This window comes from Elephantulus edwardii, unplaced genomic scaffold (assembly GCF_000299155.1).
Source record: "Elephantulus edwardii isolate Elephantulus edwardi_28Jun2011 unplaced genomic scaffold, EleEdw1.0 scaffold00034, whole genome shotgun sequence".
In the NCBI taxonomy this organism is placed as follows: domain Eukaryota; kingdom Metazoa; phylum Chordata; class Mammalia; order Macroscelidea; family Macroscelididae; genus Elephantulus; species Elephantulus edwardii.
In genome coordinates this window covers 10,103,945-10,120,899 of record NW_006399784.1, presented here as the reverse complement: position 1 = coordinate 10,120,899, position 16,955 = coordinate 10,103,945, and the positions used below count along the sequence as shown (strand labels likewise).

The 16,955-nt window shown below is 37.3% G+C and overlaps 1 protein-coding gene across 1 annotated transcript in view; it reads left to right on the top strand.

Moving 5' to 3' along the window:
* Window positions 1-16,629, top strand: part of POU1F1 (POU class 1 homeobox 1) — a 50,123-nt gene extending 33,494 nt beyond the window's left edge. Inside the window, exons 3-6 of the mRNA XM_006884443.1 lie at window positions 8,813-9,037; window positions 13,881-14,045; window positions 14,752-14,812; window positions 16,363-16,629. Of these exons, the coding sequence (XP_006884505.1) occupies window positions 8,813-9,037; window positions 13,881-14,045; window positions 14,752-14,812; window positions 16,363-16,573 (662 nt within the window). The 3' untranslated portion in view covers window positions 16,574-16,629. The remainder of the gene's footprint in view (window positions 1-8,812; window positions 9,038-13,880; window positions 14,046-14,751; window positions 14,813-16,362) is intronic.
* The last annotated feature ends 326 nt before the right edge of the window (window positions 16,630-16,955 follow it).

The window sequence follows — 16,955 nt, the reverse complement described above, 5'->3', positions numbered from 1 at the left end:
GAAAATGACAATCCTACCAAAAGCAATCTACACATTCAACACAATCCCAATATAGATACGAAATTCATTTTTCAAGGAGATCAAAAGGGAAATTGCCAAGTTTATTTGGAGATGAAAGAAACCCTGAATGATAAAGGCACTTCTAAAAAATAAAAATGAAGTGAGAAGACATAGCACTTCTGACCTCAAAACACAGTGGTAGTAACCAAAACAAGCATGGTACTGGTACAAAGACAGGCACATAGACCAATGGAACAGAATTGAGAGCCCAGAAATAGGCCCAGCTATTTATGGTCAACTGATTCGACAAGGAAATAAAACCTGTTAAATGGGAAAATGACAACGTCTTCAACAAATGATGCTGGCAAAACTGGTCTGCTACTTGCAAAAAGCTGAATCAGGATCTACATGTCACACCATACACAAAATAATTCAAAATAGATCAGAGACCTGGGAGTAAAGCCCTAAGACATAAAGTTCATAAGAGGCAAATTGGGACCAAGTTTAGAAGGCCTAGTCAATGATATAAATCACTGCCAAATACAGCCAGAAATAAACAATCTGGAGAAGATAAAATTAATGAATGGGACTTTCCAAAGCTCTCTGCTCACCAAAAACTTTTTTCAACAGAGTGAAAAATAAAAGCCTAAGGACTTGGAACAAACATTTGCCAATACCATCTCAGACAACAATTTCAATATGAAACGTTACAGAATATTAATGGAAATACTTTTCACAGAGGAAGACTTTCAGATGGCCAACAGAGACATGAAAAAATTGCTCAAAATAACTGGCAATGGGAGAGACACAAATTAAAACCAAAATTACGTATAATGTCATCCCAGTAGCAGTGGCAAAGTTTAGTAGGGCAGCAAGCAGAGGTGGGAACTCTCATACACTGTTGGTGAGATTATGAAAAGGTACAACCACGCTGGAAGACAGTCTAATGTTTCCTCAAAAATTTGAACATAGAAACTTTGTTTGACCCATCTATTCCACTACTAGAATTATAAGGAAATTAGAACGGAAGCACAGATGGAGATTTGTATACCAATGTTCATAGCTATGTTATTCACCATCACAAGAACATGGAAATATACCAAATGTCCAAACACAACTGAATGGATTGAGAAATTGCAGTACCTTCGTACAATGGAACACTATGCAACACTCAGGAGCAACACTTTCAAAAAATACTGAATAACTTGGGAAAGACTGAAGAGCATTACGCTGAGTGAACTGACTCAATCTCATAAGGACAAATATATATGACCATTATTGTAAAAATAGAAATATAACTAGTAAAACATATATGGGAGCTCGAAGGGAGAAAGGGTAGGAGTGGAGGAGTGAGAATGGGTAGGGGTGAAACTACAGGGTTGCACAGGTTGACGGGTGGAGGGATGGGAGAAGGAAATGGGAAGGATTTGAGTGAAAAGTCACAGTGATGATAGGCAAGATCCAATGGTGATTAATGTTATAAAACACAATGCATGTGAATGATTTTATGAAACAATGTGAATGGAGAATAGTGTGAAAGACAATGTATGTGGGCTTTGCAAGCAAACCAATAAAAAAAGAAAGGGGGAAAAAGATTAATGACAAGTTCAAACTTATGATTTCTTTATGCAAAGGAAATGTAACACATTTCTAGTGGAATAACAAAATAATATGGCAGAGTTAATGAGTTACTAAGAGTACCTTAAAAGCTATTAAGTGTGAAACGGTGTATCTCTAAATGGTAAAAGAAGTGAGTTATTCACATGTTTATCAATCAACACTGCAAGGACAGGTAAAGAAAACCAATATGAAACAAATGATATAATAAACATTTTTATTTTGCATATACATACATACATATATATATATAACTTTTCTTTCCCTTTCAACAGATTTCTAGAACTAATAGAAAGCTAGTAAGCTCTAAGAAATAAACATTTTAAAATGAACTTAGAACTTTGAACTGCTCTATCTCTTTTTTTCTGATCAGACCAAGATACCACACTTTAAAACATAAAGTCAATTTTTGTTTTAAAGAACATTTGGTTAACTTTAGTTTCTACATGTAGCAAGATAAATTGTTTCCTTCAAATAAAATCAGTGAAATTGTCAAATTTATATTATCCTGGTTTGTTTCACTTTTTTACTTTCATGCTTCCTTTGCTTCAGAAAACTAATATCGACTATAGGATAGGAGTTTACTTTTTAGTTACACATTCTTATATAAAAGAGAAATCGGGGCTGTAGTAGCTAAACTCTTAGCTGCTGACTAATTAAAGACTAGGCAGTTCAAACCCACCAGTCATGGGCAGCCTTTGGGGTAGTTCTCCTCTGACCACGTGGATCTCTGTGAATTGTAATCAACCAGAAAGCAGGGAGCTCAGTGTTTATTTTCTCGTATGAACAATATAACTTGACAATTTGCTAGTTCACACTATTCTCTGCTATGTCTCTATTTATACAGATATATAAATGTAATATATTTTTTCTATATTGTAGAAAATTGTGTTCTTACATATTTGATTGATGATAGTACTCATGGAGAAACTATAGCCATGTATTTTTGAGTAAGTTTCTAAGAATAATTATCATATATATTCTGTAACAATTTATTTTTACTTTAAATATTTATTCATGCTCATAGGCAAAATGATTAATTACTCAACATTTTGTTTTTATCAAAATATCTTGGCTATATAACATGTCATGAAAAATATACTGACGAGACAGCCCCATCAGTAAAAGTCATAATATATTCATGAAGTAAGAATAAAATATGCTGAAATTTGACTTGTCTACATTATCCCACAAATATTCCTCAAATGAGACAGATTTTTCTAATCAAATTATAATCTGGAAGCACTGTTTTCCTTTGTTTAATACACTCAGTAAAGCCAGTATTTTATATTTTGAGATACATTATCATATTTTACATTATATTCTTTATGTACTTATTTTTCTTTCTCTTTAACTCATAATTAAGCAATCATTTTCTATTTTTCCAGAAATATTGTTGCTATTTTTTCCAAGAAACTTTGTTAATGTTCATCTTCACATGTTCTTCCTGTGTTTGGTGCTGTCAGGGCAGGAGAATCTTACAGTTACCCTGTAAGACATTGTATATCAGGGTTTTCTTGTTTTAATCTTTAAGGAAATTCATCTTTCCCTTTTGAGCTTCTGGGTGTGTCTAACCACTATCAATTTTTCAATAAGTAGCTTGGTGATTGCTGTGTCAACCTTTTTCCTTCAGATCTATATATGTTGTTGTTGTTATATGCCATTGAGTTGACTGTGACGCATTGTGAACACATCTACAGCTCTGAAACCTGCCCTGTCCTCAGCCAGTCTCACTAATTCCAACACACCAACCTCCATTGTCCCAGATACTGTATTAAATAAACCATCTCATCCAGGATCTTCTTTTCCTGCATTGTCCATCTATCCTTCAAAGCATGATGTCCTTCTCCAAGGACAGATCTCTCCTGGCCATGTGCTTAAAATATTTGAGACAGAGCTTCAAAATCTTAGCCTCCAAGGAGAAACTTGGTTTACCCACTCCAAGACAGACCTCTTTGTTTTCTTGACAATCCATGGTATGTTCAAGACTCTTTTCCAGCACCACAATTCAAAGGCATTAATTCTTTTTCCGTCATCCTTAGTCATTGTCCAGCTCTCCAAGTAATTGTAAAGACCATGGCCCAGATTAGGCAGACTTTAGTCTCTAGACTGACATCGTCGCTTTTCAGTACTCTGGAGAGGTCCCTGTTAGCAGATTTTTCCCAATGCAGTTCGTCTTTTGATTTCCTGACTGCTGGCACCAAGAATGTTGATCTAATTATGTAGATATAAATTTGTTATTGTGTCCTGTCAAGTCAGAACTAATCCATAGCTGGCCCTCCACTGAGTTTTTTAGTGCAATGCAGCTTCTTACCACTTGTTGTATGCCCTTGAGTTCAAGGTGACTCTTAGCAGCCCTATGTATAATAGCTCTGCTGTACCCTGTGCTATCCTGAGCAAATCTCACTGTTTCTGACACATCTAACCCCATTACCCCAGTTACAGTGTCAATTCATCTTGTCCAGGTTCCTCCTTTCCTGCACCAACACTTCAGTCTTCCAAGAATGATGTACTTCTCCAAGGACTGGACCCTCTTGACAACATGCCCAAAGTATGTCAGACGGAGCTTCAAAATCCTTGTCTCCAAGGAGCAAGCTGGTTTCAACTTCTCCTGGGCAGATCATTTGTTCTCTTTGAGGTCCATGGTATGTTCAAGGCTCTTAACCAACACCACAACTCAAAGGCTTCAATTCTTCTGTCATCTATAGTCATTGTCCAGTTCTCTGATGCATAGCAAGTCATTGCAAAGACTATGCCTTGGATCAGGCACACCTTAGTCTCTAGATTGACATTATTGCCCTTCTGCACTCTGAAGAAGTCCCTACAGCACATTTTCACAGTGCAACTCATCTTTTCATTTCCTGCTGCTAATGCCAATATTTTTTTTTTAATCAAGCAAGCTGAAATTGTTAACAATCTCAACCTTTTCTCCATCTATCATGGTGCTGTTGGCCAAATGTTGAGAATCTTTATTTTCTTGGTATTGAGCTTCAATCCATATTGAAGACTGCAGTCCTTGACCTTTTGCAGCAAAAGACCCAGCTCCTCCTCAGTTTGCTGTTTGTTTGGGGTTTTTTTAGCAAGGTTGTAGCATCTCTATACCATAGGCTATCAATGAATCTTCCTCCAATCCTGGTATCACCTTCCCTCCTCATAAAGCACAGCTTCCCAAAGGATCAGTTCCACATACAGATTGAATAAATATTGAGAAAGGATGCTTCCCTGACACACTCCTTTCTTGATTTTGAACTATGCAGTATTTCCCTGCTCTGTTCTAATGACTGCTTTCTGGTCTAAGCATAGGTATTATATAAGCACAATCAAGTGTTCTGGGATTCATATTCTTCTCAATGTCAACCACAATATGATACCATTAGGTAATAAATTATGTATAACAAAATAAATACATATTTCTCCTGCAGAGCTGCTGGTGGATTAGAACTACATCTTAGCAGAACAAAGAATGAAAAATCTCTTCCTTTGTGATTTACTGCTTCTGAAAACCCATTGGAGGTTTGGCTAGTAATCAGTTATGCCTCAATAGCACATAACAACAACATTAACAAATATATATTATGTTCTCATTATTCCTTATACATGTTTTGCTAAATTAAGAAAAAATATAATTTCTCATTGCAACTAATTTTTTACTGATCAAGTTATGGAGTTTTTTAGTTGCATGCAATTAGCCAAAGATGAGAAAATTTCTCTGAGTAGCACTAAGCCCAGTTCCTTCATTCTAATAGATAATCGCAGACTATATGTCCAATAAATTAAGAACAGAGATCAGTATGTAGAGCTCTGCTTAGAAACAAGCCTCCAATTCCTGAAAATGGGTGAGGAACTTCTGAGAGAATTTTTGGGCTTCCTGATGACACAACAACATTGCTTGCTGAAATTGAAGGGGACATGAGGTGTTTGCTACAGAAGGTCAAGGCCTGTAATCTTTAATATGGATTGAAGCTCAAAATCAAGAAAACAAAGATTCTCACCACAGGGCCAATCATCAGCTTCATGATGGTCGTAGAATAAATTGATGTTGTTGAGAGATCCACCTTGCTTGGTTTCACAATCAACACTCTTGGCACCAGCAGTCAGAAAAATCAAAAGATGAATTGCACTGGGAAAGTTTGTTGTTAGAGACCTCTCTAGAGTACTGAAAAGCAATGATGTCAGTCTGGAGAATAGGGTGCGCCTGAACCTAAGTCATGGAGACATGACCTCTTTGCAATTATTTGCTATGCATCTGAGAGCTGGGCAATAACTAAAGATGATAAAAGAAGAATCAATGCTTTTGAATTGTGGTGCTGGAGAAGAGTGTTGAACATACCATGAACTGCTAGGAGAGCAAACAGATCTGTCCTGAAGAGAGAGAAACCAGGCTGCTGCCTGTAGATAAGGATTTTGAGGCTTCATCTCACAGACTTTGGCCACGTGGCCAGGAGGGACCAGTCCTTGGAGAGAGACATCATGCTTGGAAGGACAGAGGGACAGCAAAGGAGAAGAAGACCTACGATGAGATAGATTGACTCAGGGGCTGGAACAATGGGATTAGGTCTCAAGAGATGATGAGACTGGCACAGGATAGGGCAGATTTCAGAGCTAGTGTACATAGGGCTGCTATGAGTCACAGGCAACTAGACTGCACATAACAACAACAACATTATAAGTATTTGCTATTCAATGCTTATTTCCTTTGCATTTTACTTTTTTTTGACTGCTCAGGGATAAATAGGGAAAAATAAGTAATTATATTTATAATTATCTATTCTAATTCCTCTCTGTGAGAACTAAATGTAAAGGAATCTGTAGAATCAGGACTGCCTGTAGTAGAATAAAGTTCTGTTAGCATGTTGTTGTTGTTGTTACGTGGCGTCGAGTCGCTTGCTACTCATAGCGACCCTATGTACAACAACCCTAAACTCTGCTCTGTCTTGTGCCAATTGCACTGTCTCTGTCACACCCATCCTGATCACCCCAGTCACTGAATCAATCCACCTCACAGATGGCCTTCCCTTCCTGCGCTGTCCCTCCACCCTGCCAAATATGATGTCCCTCTCCAAGGACCTGTCTCTTGTTACAACATGTCCAAAGTATGTTAGACGGAGTCTCAGAATCCTTGCCTCCAAGGAGCCTCCCAGTTTAACCCTTTCCAGGAGAAATCTGTTTGTTTTTCTAGCAATCCATGGTACCCTCAATACTCTTCTCCAGCACCACAGCTCAAAGGCATCAATTTTCCTTCTATCCTCCTTAGTCATTGTCCAACTCTCTGACACATAGCAAGTGATTGCAAAGACCATGGCCAGTATCAGACTCACCTTAATCTCCAGAGAGACACCATTGATCTTCAGTACCCTGGAGAGGTCCCTAACAGCCGACTTTCTCATGGCAATACATCTTTTACTTTTCCTGGCTACTGGTGCCAAGAGTGTTGACTGTGGAGCCAAGCACTCTAAAGCTGTAACAATCCTCTTCACCATCCATCCTGATGCTGCCAATTGGTCCAGTGGTGAGAATCTTTATCTTCTTGACATTGAGCCTCAATCCATACTGGAGGCTGCAGTCCTTGACCCTCTGCAGCAAGTGCATGAGGTCCTTCTCAGTTTCAGCAAGCAAGGTTGTGTCATCTGCATAACGCAGATTGTTAATAGATTTTCCATCAATCCTGATGCCACAGTTCTCCTTACAGAGCCCAGCCTCCCGGATAATCTGGTTGAAAAGGTATGGAGACAGGACACATCCCTGACGTACACCCTTCCCATTTTTGAACCATTCAGTGTTTCCTTGCTCTGTTCTGATGGCTGCCTCTTGGTCCAAGTACAGGTTTTGCATTAGCACGATCAAGTGTTCTGGGATTCCCATTCTCCTCAGAGTCAGCCACAGTTTGTTATGATCCACAGAGTCAAACGCCATAGTCAATGAAACACATATACATTCCTCTGGCATTCCTTGCTTTTAGCTAAGATCCATCCAACATTAGCTACAATATCCCTAGTACTATGACCCCTTCTAAGCCCAGCCTGGACTTCTGGCAGTTCTCTGCTGATGTGCTGTTCCATTTGTTTTTGGATAATCTTCAGTAGAATCTTGCTTGCATGTGAAATCAATGATATTGTTCTATAGTTTCCACACTCTGTTGGGTCACTTTTCTTTGGGATGGGAACAAATATAGATCTCTTGCAGTAAGTTGGCCAAGTGGCCATTCTCCAGATTTCTTGGCACAACTTGGTGAGCACATCCAGTGCAGCATCTGTTAGCTGAAATATGTCAATTGGTATAGAAGCTACTCCTGGACCCTCGTTTTTTTATCAATTCTTTCAAAGCAGCTTGAACTTCCTCCTTCATCACCATAGGCTCTTGCTCATATGTTATATCATGAAATTCTTCTGTGTCTGCCAATTCCTTTTGATACAGTGACTCAGTATATTCTTTCCATCTTCTTTTAATACTTGCTGGATCATTTAATATTCTCCCTAAATCATATGGTAGCATAGTGCATAGCATATTTTGCACTGTTAACCTGCAGACTGTAAGTCTACCTGCTACTCCTCAGGAGAAAGGTAAGAAGTATCTTCTTATTAATGTTTGTTGTTGTTGCTGTGTACAACCAAGTTAGAACTGACCCATAAGCAACCTTCCAGTGAATTTTCAGAGGCAGTTAATTGCACAGGAGATTGTCCATCCTTTCCCCGAGGAGCAACTAGCAGATTTGAACCATGAGCCTTGGGTAGTGCAGCATAGATTCTTACCACAAGGCCACAGCCTTGGAAACCCCATGTGGAGGGTCACTGCGAGTCAGAATTTACTCTATGGCACTGAGTTTAGTTTGCTTTGGCTGGAGGGTTTTTTGTTGTTGTTCCCCACCCCCCAGGAAGTAGCAAGTAAGGGAGTTCTGATAGGTCAATGAGCACTTGGCTGTTAACTAAAAGGTCAGAGTTTCAAATCCATCAACTACTGCACATGAGAAAAATATGGTATGGGAGAAAGATGTGGTGAGGGAAGGACTGCTTTTATAAATAACACAGCCCTGGAAATCCTATGGGGCAGTTCTCTCTCCTAGAGAGTCACTGTGAGTTCAAATTTACCAAGTCCTTGTTTGGCACCAGAATAATATCTAACAAGCACAGCTGTTGTTGCTAGTATAGAAACAAGGCACAATTAATTATGCATGACTCTCTTTTTTCTTCATTTTTAGGTAGCCTAACTCCTTGCCTTTATAAGTTTCCTGAACACACCTTGAGTCATGGATTTCCTCCCATGCACCAGCCTCTCCTGACAGAGGACCCTGCGGCTACTGATTTCAAGCAGGAGCTTAGACGGAAAAGTAAATTGGTTGAAGAGCCAATAGACATGGATTCTCCAGAAATACGAGAACTTGAAAAGTTTGCCAATGAGTTTAAAGTGAGAAGAATTAAATTGGGTAAGCATGGAGCAAGTAATTTGTCTGCAAATAATTATTCTAGTAACTGCTAGATGGATATCTCTATTATGGATTTAAGTTAGTGAAACTATGAAAATCACACTAAGCCCTTATTTCCTTGTAAGTTTTCAGTAATCAGACACAGAGATTTCAAATTAATGTCATACAATCAACATTCATATTTTTTTAAAGTATAAAAGGGTAGACTGGGAAATATCTCCCTTCTTCTTAGCTTTCATTTTTATCATTATTAATATTTCCCAGAGATAACCCTATGTAGTTCGGTCATATTCTATTTGATCATTTTTAATCATTATACAAACCCAAAACAACAAAAATCCTCATGGCCATTGAGTTGAAACCAATCTATAGTTGATCCTTCCGGCTTGTCAGAGTCTGTAAATCACATGGAAGGTGATTCCTCATATATCTCCCCAGGTGCTACTGATGGATTCGAACTGTCAAAAAAATGCTGTATTTGGGTTAGCGGAGAAATACTCCATGGATTTGTATTGCCTGTAGCCTGATTCCTACTATACTCCAACTCATAAGAACTTCAACACATTTTTACTACAATATCAGAGCATATATCTCAATTTATTAAATCAATACCTTACTGGTGGGGTTTAGACTGTCTCTAATGCAACAATGATTAACTTTATAGATTTCACTTACATTAATAATAATAAATACAGGGAGAAATATTAGAAGTATTACTTAGCCCAAAAGCATGTATTGACAATTGTGATAAACTAAACAAATAGAAGCATTTCCATCAAGTGAATTTTGACTCACGGCGACTCTTTCAGTCTTCTAAGGATGTTGGCAGATTGTTCTCTACAGAGATTGTATCACCTGCAGTAGTTCATAAATACCTGAATTTCTCTAAGTTTTCCTCATAATTAAAGCAAGATGTATTGGGGAGGTTTGTTTGCCTTTTTGGTTCTTACTGTTATGTGCTGTTGAATCAAAACAAGTGAGAACAGCTAGCAACTTCTCAGAGACTATAAATTGCATGGGAAATTCCCCATCTTTTTCCCATGAAGCAGCTGGTGGATTTGAACCACATGCCAGAGTGCTTACTTAGTTGTTCTTTATGCTTTTCTCTTGCCCTTAGCACGATGACCAGCACATAGAATAGATACAAAGTATGGAAGAAACACATGTGCACATCTCTTTGATTTTTGCAAATCAATTAAAGTCAGATCTCAATGTGAGATTGGGTTAGGTTAGGGCAGAGTTCAGAGCTATTGTTCATATATGACTTTATGGCACACAACAACAACAATAATAGTACTTCAATCTGATTTCATTTTAAATTTCTCTTATTAGGAGTAGAAAGTGCTCTTCCCTGTGTTTCACAGTGCGTATTTCCATTTCTTTGAAAAGCTCATAGCCTTTCCAAATTTTCTATATGAAATTGTTTTAGCATGAAGTAACTATAATAATAAAGTAGCCTTGCTTAAAATTCATGAAATAGTGTGAATTAAAAAAAATAATTAGATTGGAAGATGGTTCAAGCATCTGCACTAATAGAATAGACCACTGGCAACTTTATAATGATATTCATTGATGGCCTTCATATGTAATCATTTTAAACATATAGGTATATAGCTGTAGGCCCTGAAATTGAATGTAGTTAACTATATTGATATAGCCATAGGCATTTTTATAGCATTTATTTCTTTTCAGAATACTAGTTTATTACACTCAATTTCCCCAATTATGTGATGGTCTACATCCCCTTACATTCTAAAAAATTGGACAATCAATGAGGATATTCTGCTGAGAAATAGAAGCATTTACCACCTGAGTTCAGAAATGTACATAAAATATTGAGTGATTATTGCCTTGTAATAAATACTTTTCTATTGTGCATAGGGTTTCTATAAGTTGCAGATGCAGGTGACTCAATAACAAAACATTTCTTGGGCAAAATAAGCATGACTTTTAGTTTTATCTCTTTATTTACTTCAGGAAAACAACAACAACAAAAATAATTCACTTTTAAGATTGGAATGAAAATATTTTATGACGTATATAGTGTGAATTATATGAAACACAGATTCCTTTGCAAATGTCAGGTTGTGTTGTTAGGTGCTATCAAGCCAAATATGACTCAAAATAATCATATGAACAACAGATTGAAACTTTAACCTATCCTACTTCATCCTTATGATCTCTACCATATTCAAGTGAAAGATATTTAATGTTAATGATAAAAAGAACAAGAATTTTTTAAAAAGAATCATAGTACGTGATTATGGCACACATTCAGTTTGGCTAAATTTAATAAATGTCTCCTAGAAAGAGTGATTTATGAACTAAATAGATTTTCTTTTTTAAAGTACTGGACAACCCTATATTGAATTTTGTTGTTGTTCTTCTTGTTGTTGTTGTAATGTACTGTTGAGTAGCTTGCAACTCATGGTGACCCTAGGTACAAGAGCCCTAAATCCTGCTCTATACTGTGCCAAGCTCACCATCTCTGACACACCTACTCTCACTACCTCAATCACTGAATCGATCCATCTCACCGAGGGTCTTCCTCTTCTATGCCGTCCCTCTCCAAAGACTGGTTTCTCCTTGCAACATGCCCAAAGTATGTCAGAGGAAGCTTCAGAATCCTTGCCTCCAAGGAGCAGCCCGTCTTCACCCTCTCCAGGACAAACCTGTTTGTTCTCCTAGCAATCCATGGTATATTCAATACTCTTCTCCAGCATCACAGCTAAAAGGCATCAATTCTTTTTCTAACATCCCTATTCACTGTCCATCCCTATGATGCATAGCATGCAATTGCAAAGACCTGGATCAGGTGTACCTTAGTCTCCAGTGTCACATCATTGCTTTTCAGTACTCTGGAGAGGTCCCTGATGGCTATCCTGATGCAAGTCATCTCTTGATTTCCTGGCTGCTGGTACCAAGAGTGTTGACTGTAGAGTCAAGCAAACAAAAACTGTTAACTATCTCAATCTCTTCACCATCCATACTGATGCTGCCAACTGGTCCAGAGGTGAGAATCTGTTTTCTTGAAATTGAGCTTCAATCCAAGCACTTCAGGTCCTCCTCAGTTTCAGCAAGCAGGGTTGTGTCACCTGCATAATGCAGGTTGTTGATGATTTTTCCACCAATCCTGATGCCACATTCCTCCTCATACAGCCCATCGTCTTGGATGATCTGTTCCGCGTACAAATTGAAAAGGTATAGAGACAGAATATAGCCTGGCAGACACCCTTCCCAATTTTGGACCATGCATTGTCTCCCTGCTCTGTTCTGAGGACTGCCTCTTTGTCTAAGTATAGGTTTCACATAAGCACAATTAAATGTTCTGGGATTCCCATTTTTCTCAGAGTCAGCTACAGCTTGTTGTGATCCACACAGTCACAAGCCTTTGCATAGCAATGAAGAACAGATAGACATTGCTCTGGTACTCTCTACTTTCTGCCAAGATTCATCTAACATTAACTATAATATCCCTAGTTCCACGACCTCTTCTAAATCAAGATTCCACATCTGGCAGTTCTCTGTTGACATGTTGCTCCAGTCGTTTTTGGATAATTTTCAGCAGAATCTTGCTTGCATGTGATATCAATGATATTGTTTGATAATTTCAGCACTCTGTTGGGTCACCTTTCTTTGGAATGGGAACAAATATAGATCTCTTCCAGTCAGTTGGCCAGCTGGCTGTCCTCCACATTTCTTGGCACAACTCCATGAGCCCATACAAAGCAGCGTCTGTTGAAATATGTCAATTGGTATGCATCAACTCCTGGAGCCTTGTTTTTTGCCAATTCCACCTGAGCAACTTGAACTTCCTTCTTCGTCACCACAGGTTCTTGCTCATACATTATTTCATTAAATTCTTCTGTGTCAGCCAATTCCTTCTATTACAGTGACTCTGTATACTCCTTCCATCTTCTTTTAATGCTTCTTGGATCATTTAACATTCTACCAAAAGCATCCTTAAGTATTGCCACCCGTGGCTTCAATTTATTTTTCAACTCCTTCCGCTTAAGTAATGCTGAGTGAGTTTGGTCCTTTAGATTTTCTGATTCCAGCTCTTTGCACATTTCATTATAGTGTCTTGCTTTGTTGTCCCAAGCTGCCCTTTGAAATTTTCTGTTCAGCTCTTTCTTGATTTCTTCCTTTAGCTCTGGCTTCTCAGTGCTCTAACGTAATGCTCAGAGTCTCATCTGACATCCATCTTGGTCTTTTCTTCCTCTTCAGCCTCTGTAATGATCTTTTGTTTTCTTCATGGATGATATTCTTGATATACTGCCACAGCTCATTTGATCTACACTCATTGGTGCTCAAGGCCTCAAATCTGTTTACTAAACAATTTAAAATTGCCAACAAAGAAACGTGAAGACACAAATTATAACTTTTTTTACTTATTGGAAATTATCTATTTGTAGCAAGTAGTATGATTTGTTGTTGTTGTTACAGGTCATCACGTAGGAACAGAGTCATATTATCCAGTAGGTTTTCTTTCAGAGGCTGTTAAATAACAGGAAAGGAGTATTTCCATCCTTCTTTCTCCTGAGGAGCAAAGGACAGCTGGCTTTGGGTTAGGACCACAACTCCTACTCCCTAAGCCCCAGATGTTGTTGTTATTGTGTGCTGTCATGTCAGAACTGACCCATAACTGACCCTTTGAGTGACTTTTCAGAGGCTCTAAATCACACAGGAAAAGATTGTCATCCTTCTCCTGCATAGAGCAGCTGGTGGATTCAAACTGCATACCTTTGGAATTGTAGTCAGTACTCCTGAATTATATGATAATCAACCCACATAATACTTACTGAAACACTGGCAGTAACCCTTTCTTGTAATCCTCCTACAGGATACACCCAGACCAACGTGGGAGAAGCTCTGGCCGCTGTGCATGGGTCTGAATTCAGTCAAACTACTATCTGCCGATTTGAAAACCTGCAGCTCAGCTTTAAAAACGCATGCAAACTAAAAGCTATATTATCTAAATGGTTAGAAGAAGCTGAGCAAGTAGGAGGTACTACAAGTTACATTTCTGAAGTCTGTGCTATTCTAGAAGAGTAAAAGTAACAATATCAATTGGCATTTTAACATAAAACAATAAATGCAAGATTTACTTACTTACATCTTATTAAATTATACTTTAAAAGAAATAGAAAAGATAGCCAACACAAGTGTAAAAAAAGAACTTTCCTGAAAGGATAGTGGGAGAATAAGACTATAGGAAGAGCTTTGCAGTTACATAGCATAGGCAAGAGATGTTGGATATGTTTTAACACATGTAGTGTTTGACCACCGTGCAATGTCAGTAAACAGCTTGAGAGCATACAGATAATTTAATATTAGAGCAACTGAAGCACTTGCACGCATTTGCCTATCAGATGAATACCATATGCAAGTGCTATATGAAAATGTAATGTGATAATATTCTCTATTCTCACTAAATGTCAAGGCTGAATAAAAAGCAGATTAAGAAAATTTCAAGGTAGTACTCAACAGAAGTAATGTAAAAGCATTTATAAATAATTGTTTTTGCAAAGTTAATATTAATTTATACATTACATTTTTCCCCTAAAGTTTATAATAGGAAATAATGTACTCTGAAAAACCTTAAAGCATGTAGTGGTCTTAGTTTTCATAAGAAAATTTGAAAATTAGTTTTCAGTTCTTTAAAGAAATATATACAATTTAAAAAACAATTATTCATATTTTCTCATTTACAGCTTTATACAATGAAAAAGTCGGAGCAAATGAAAGGAAAAGGAAACGGAGAACAACTATAAGGTATCCTTTTGAAGTATTAAAACTTAGTAGAGAAATCTGAAAGACATTTACAAGTGGAATGAACATGTGGACATAAAATAGGTACAATAAAATAAATAAACGTAAAGAAAATCAATTGAAGAAGCATAATAGGCAAGAAAGAAAAAAGGAATATGTTTTAATAACAGGAAGAAAACACTTTGATACAAAAAACTTTAAAGAAAAATTTTTATTTTATTATTTTAATGAAAGTTTAGATGTTTATTCATTCATTGTTACACATTTTACCCCATCTCCCTCCCTAACTTTTAAAAAAAAAAAACCAAAAACATTCATTGTTGTACAGTTACCTCCGACCCCCCTTCCCCATCATCTTTCCAGTGTACCTCTTACTCTGGGCTATTGTCCTAAATATAATGCCTAATCATATTCCTTTTAAACAGTTATTTCTTTCACCTGTTCCAATGCAATGTTCATTATCTGCCCACTCTTAGTCTCCTCCCAAACCCCTATGTCAGACCTGCATTATAACTACAAAACCACTTTTGTTGTATAGGTTTTATTTAGGTGAAGACAGAAACCCAATATCACTTCTAAGACTGAAATATCTTTTCTCCTTGTAGATCAAAATTCTTCTTCTGACAATATCAATATTATTAAAACTAGTAAAATTAATGATGGTATAAATAATAATATATTTTTTAAAATAAAATAAAAAAAAACCCTAGTGAAATTAAGAAGCATTTCAGCCTTTCAAAGTCCAACATTTTAACTCGGAGAAATTCTTCTCTCAGTAATTTCTGTTAAGTAGTCCTTGTTATTAACAGCTCCCTTCCACTTGGCTCTTGTCTCATGGTGACCCCATGTACCTAACAGCAACTAACAGCAAACGAGTCCTTTTGATTCTGAAACCCAAAAAGTCCACTCATAAAAACCTCCTAGGGAGTTTTAGTCGGTTTTCACTACTGACCTTATAGTCAGCAGTCCAAGCTAGCATGAACTACACCACTAGGGCTTGTTATCAGTCATAATGATGTAAAGAACTGTACCATCAAGTTTTCCAGGCTGTAAATCTCATGGACTTTGGCTGCCCCCTTCTTCCTTCCTACAGCTGGTGGGTTTGGACCACTGTGCCATTGGATCTATTCTCATGTGCATATAAAACACCATAAAAATTTCTGCGGTGTTAATTGTGCATTAAACGCTTCATTTATGATAAAGAATCTAAATGGTGCTTCTGAACTTTAAAAAATACTGCCCACGTGTGGTTTTTCCTTTTTAAGAACTTGCTGCCCCCTTGTGGCCTAAAGAGGGACTAACAAAGAAAGTCTGGATTGTTTTCTTCCTTCTCCAGACTCCTTCCTGTAAATATTTTTAGGTAAGACAAACTTCCAAATGTTTAACAAATTATTATTTTTTCTCTTTCTTCAATACATTTGCAAGTATTTTTGGAGTCATCAGGTCTCCTTTTGATGTTAATATTTAGGAGATTACAGCTACCTTAATTCCCCCCACCCCCCCCCAAAAAAAGTGGTCCCTAAAAACAGTATAATTTCATTCTTTCCCTATAGTATTGCTGCTAAAGATGCTCTGGAGAGACATTTTGGAGAGCAGAATAAGCCGTCTTCTCAGGAGATCATGCGGATGGCTGAAGAATTGAATCTTGAGAAAGAAGTAGTAAGGGTTTGGTTTTGTAACCGAAGACAGAGAGAAAAACGAGTGAAAACAAGTTTGAATCAGAGTTTATTTACAATTTCTAAGGAACATCTTGAATGCAGATAAGATTTTCTATTGTACAGTTGTCTCTTTATTTTCCTGTTATTTTTCCTCCACCAAAATATATATAATTTCCCCCCTCTCCTCCACCAAAAATTAGTAGATTGGCCAAAAGAATTCACTTTTTATAGCTTTCTCTTTTGCCTTAAATAATAAATTTCTTCAGAAGTCACTATACATTTTGGGATATTTATAAGACAATGTCTCTCTTGACATTTACACACACACAGGATGCCACTGGACCCTATCATACAGATAAAGGGTGTCTCTAGAGAAAATAGTTTTAGAAAATTAACTCGTGTCTTGTGTATGGAAAATTTATTGACCATCAACTCTTTACAGTTTTTCTGATATCAAAGTTTTTAAGAGTCTAAATGCTAGAAAATTT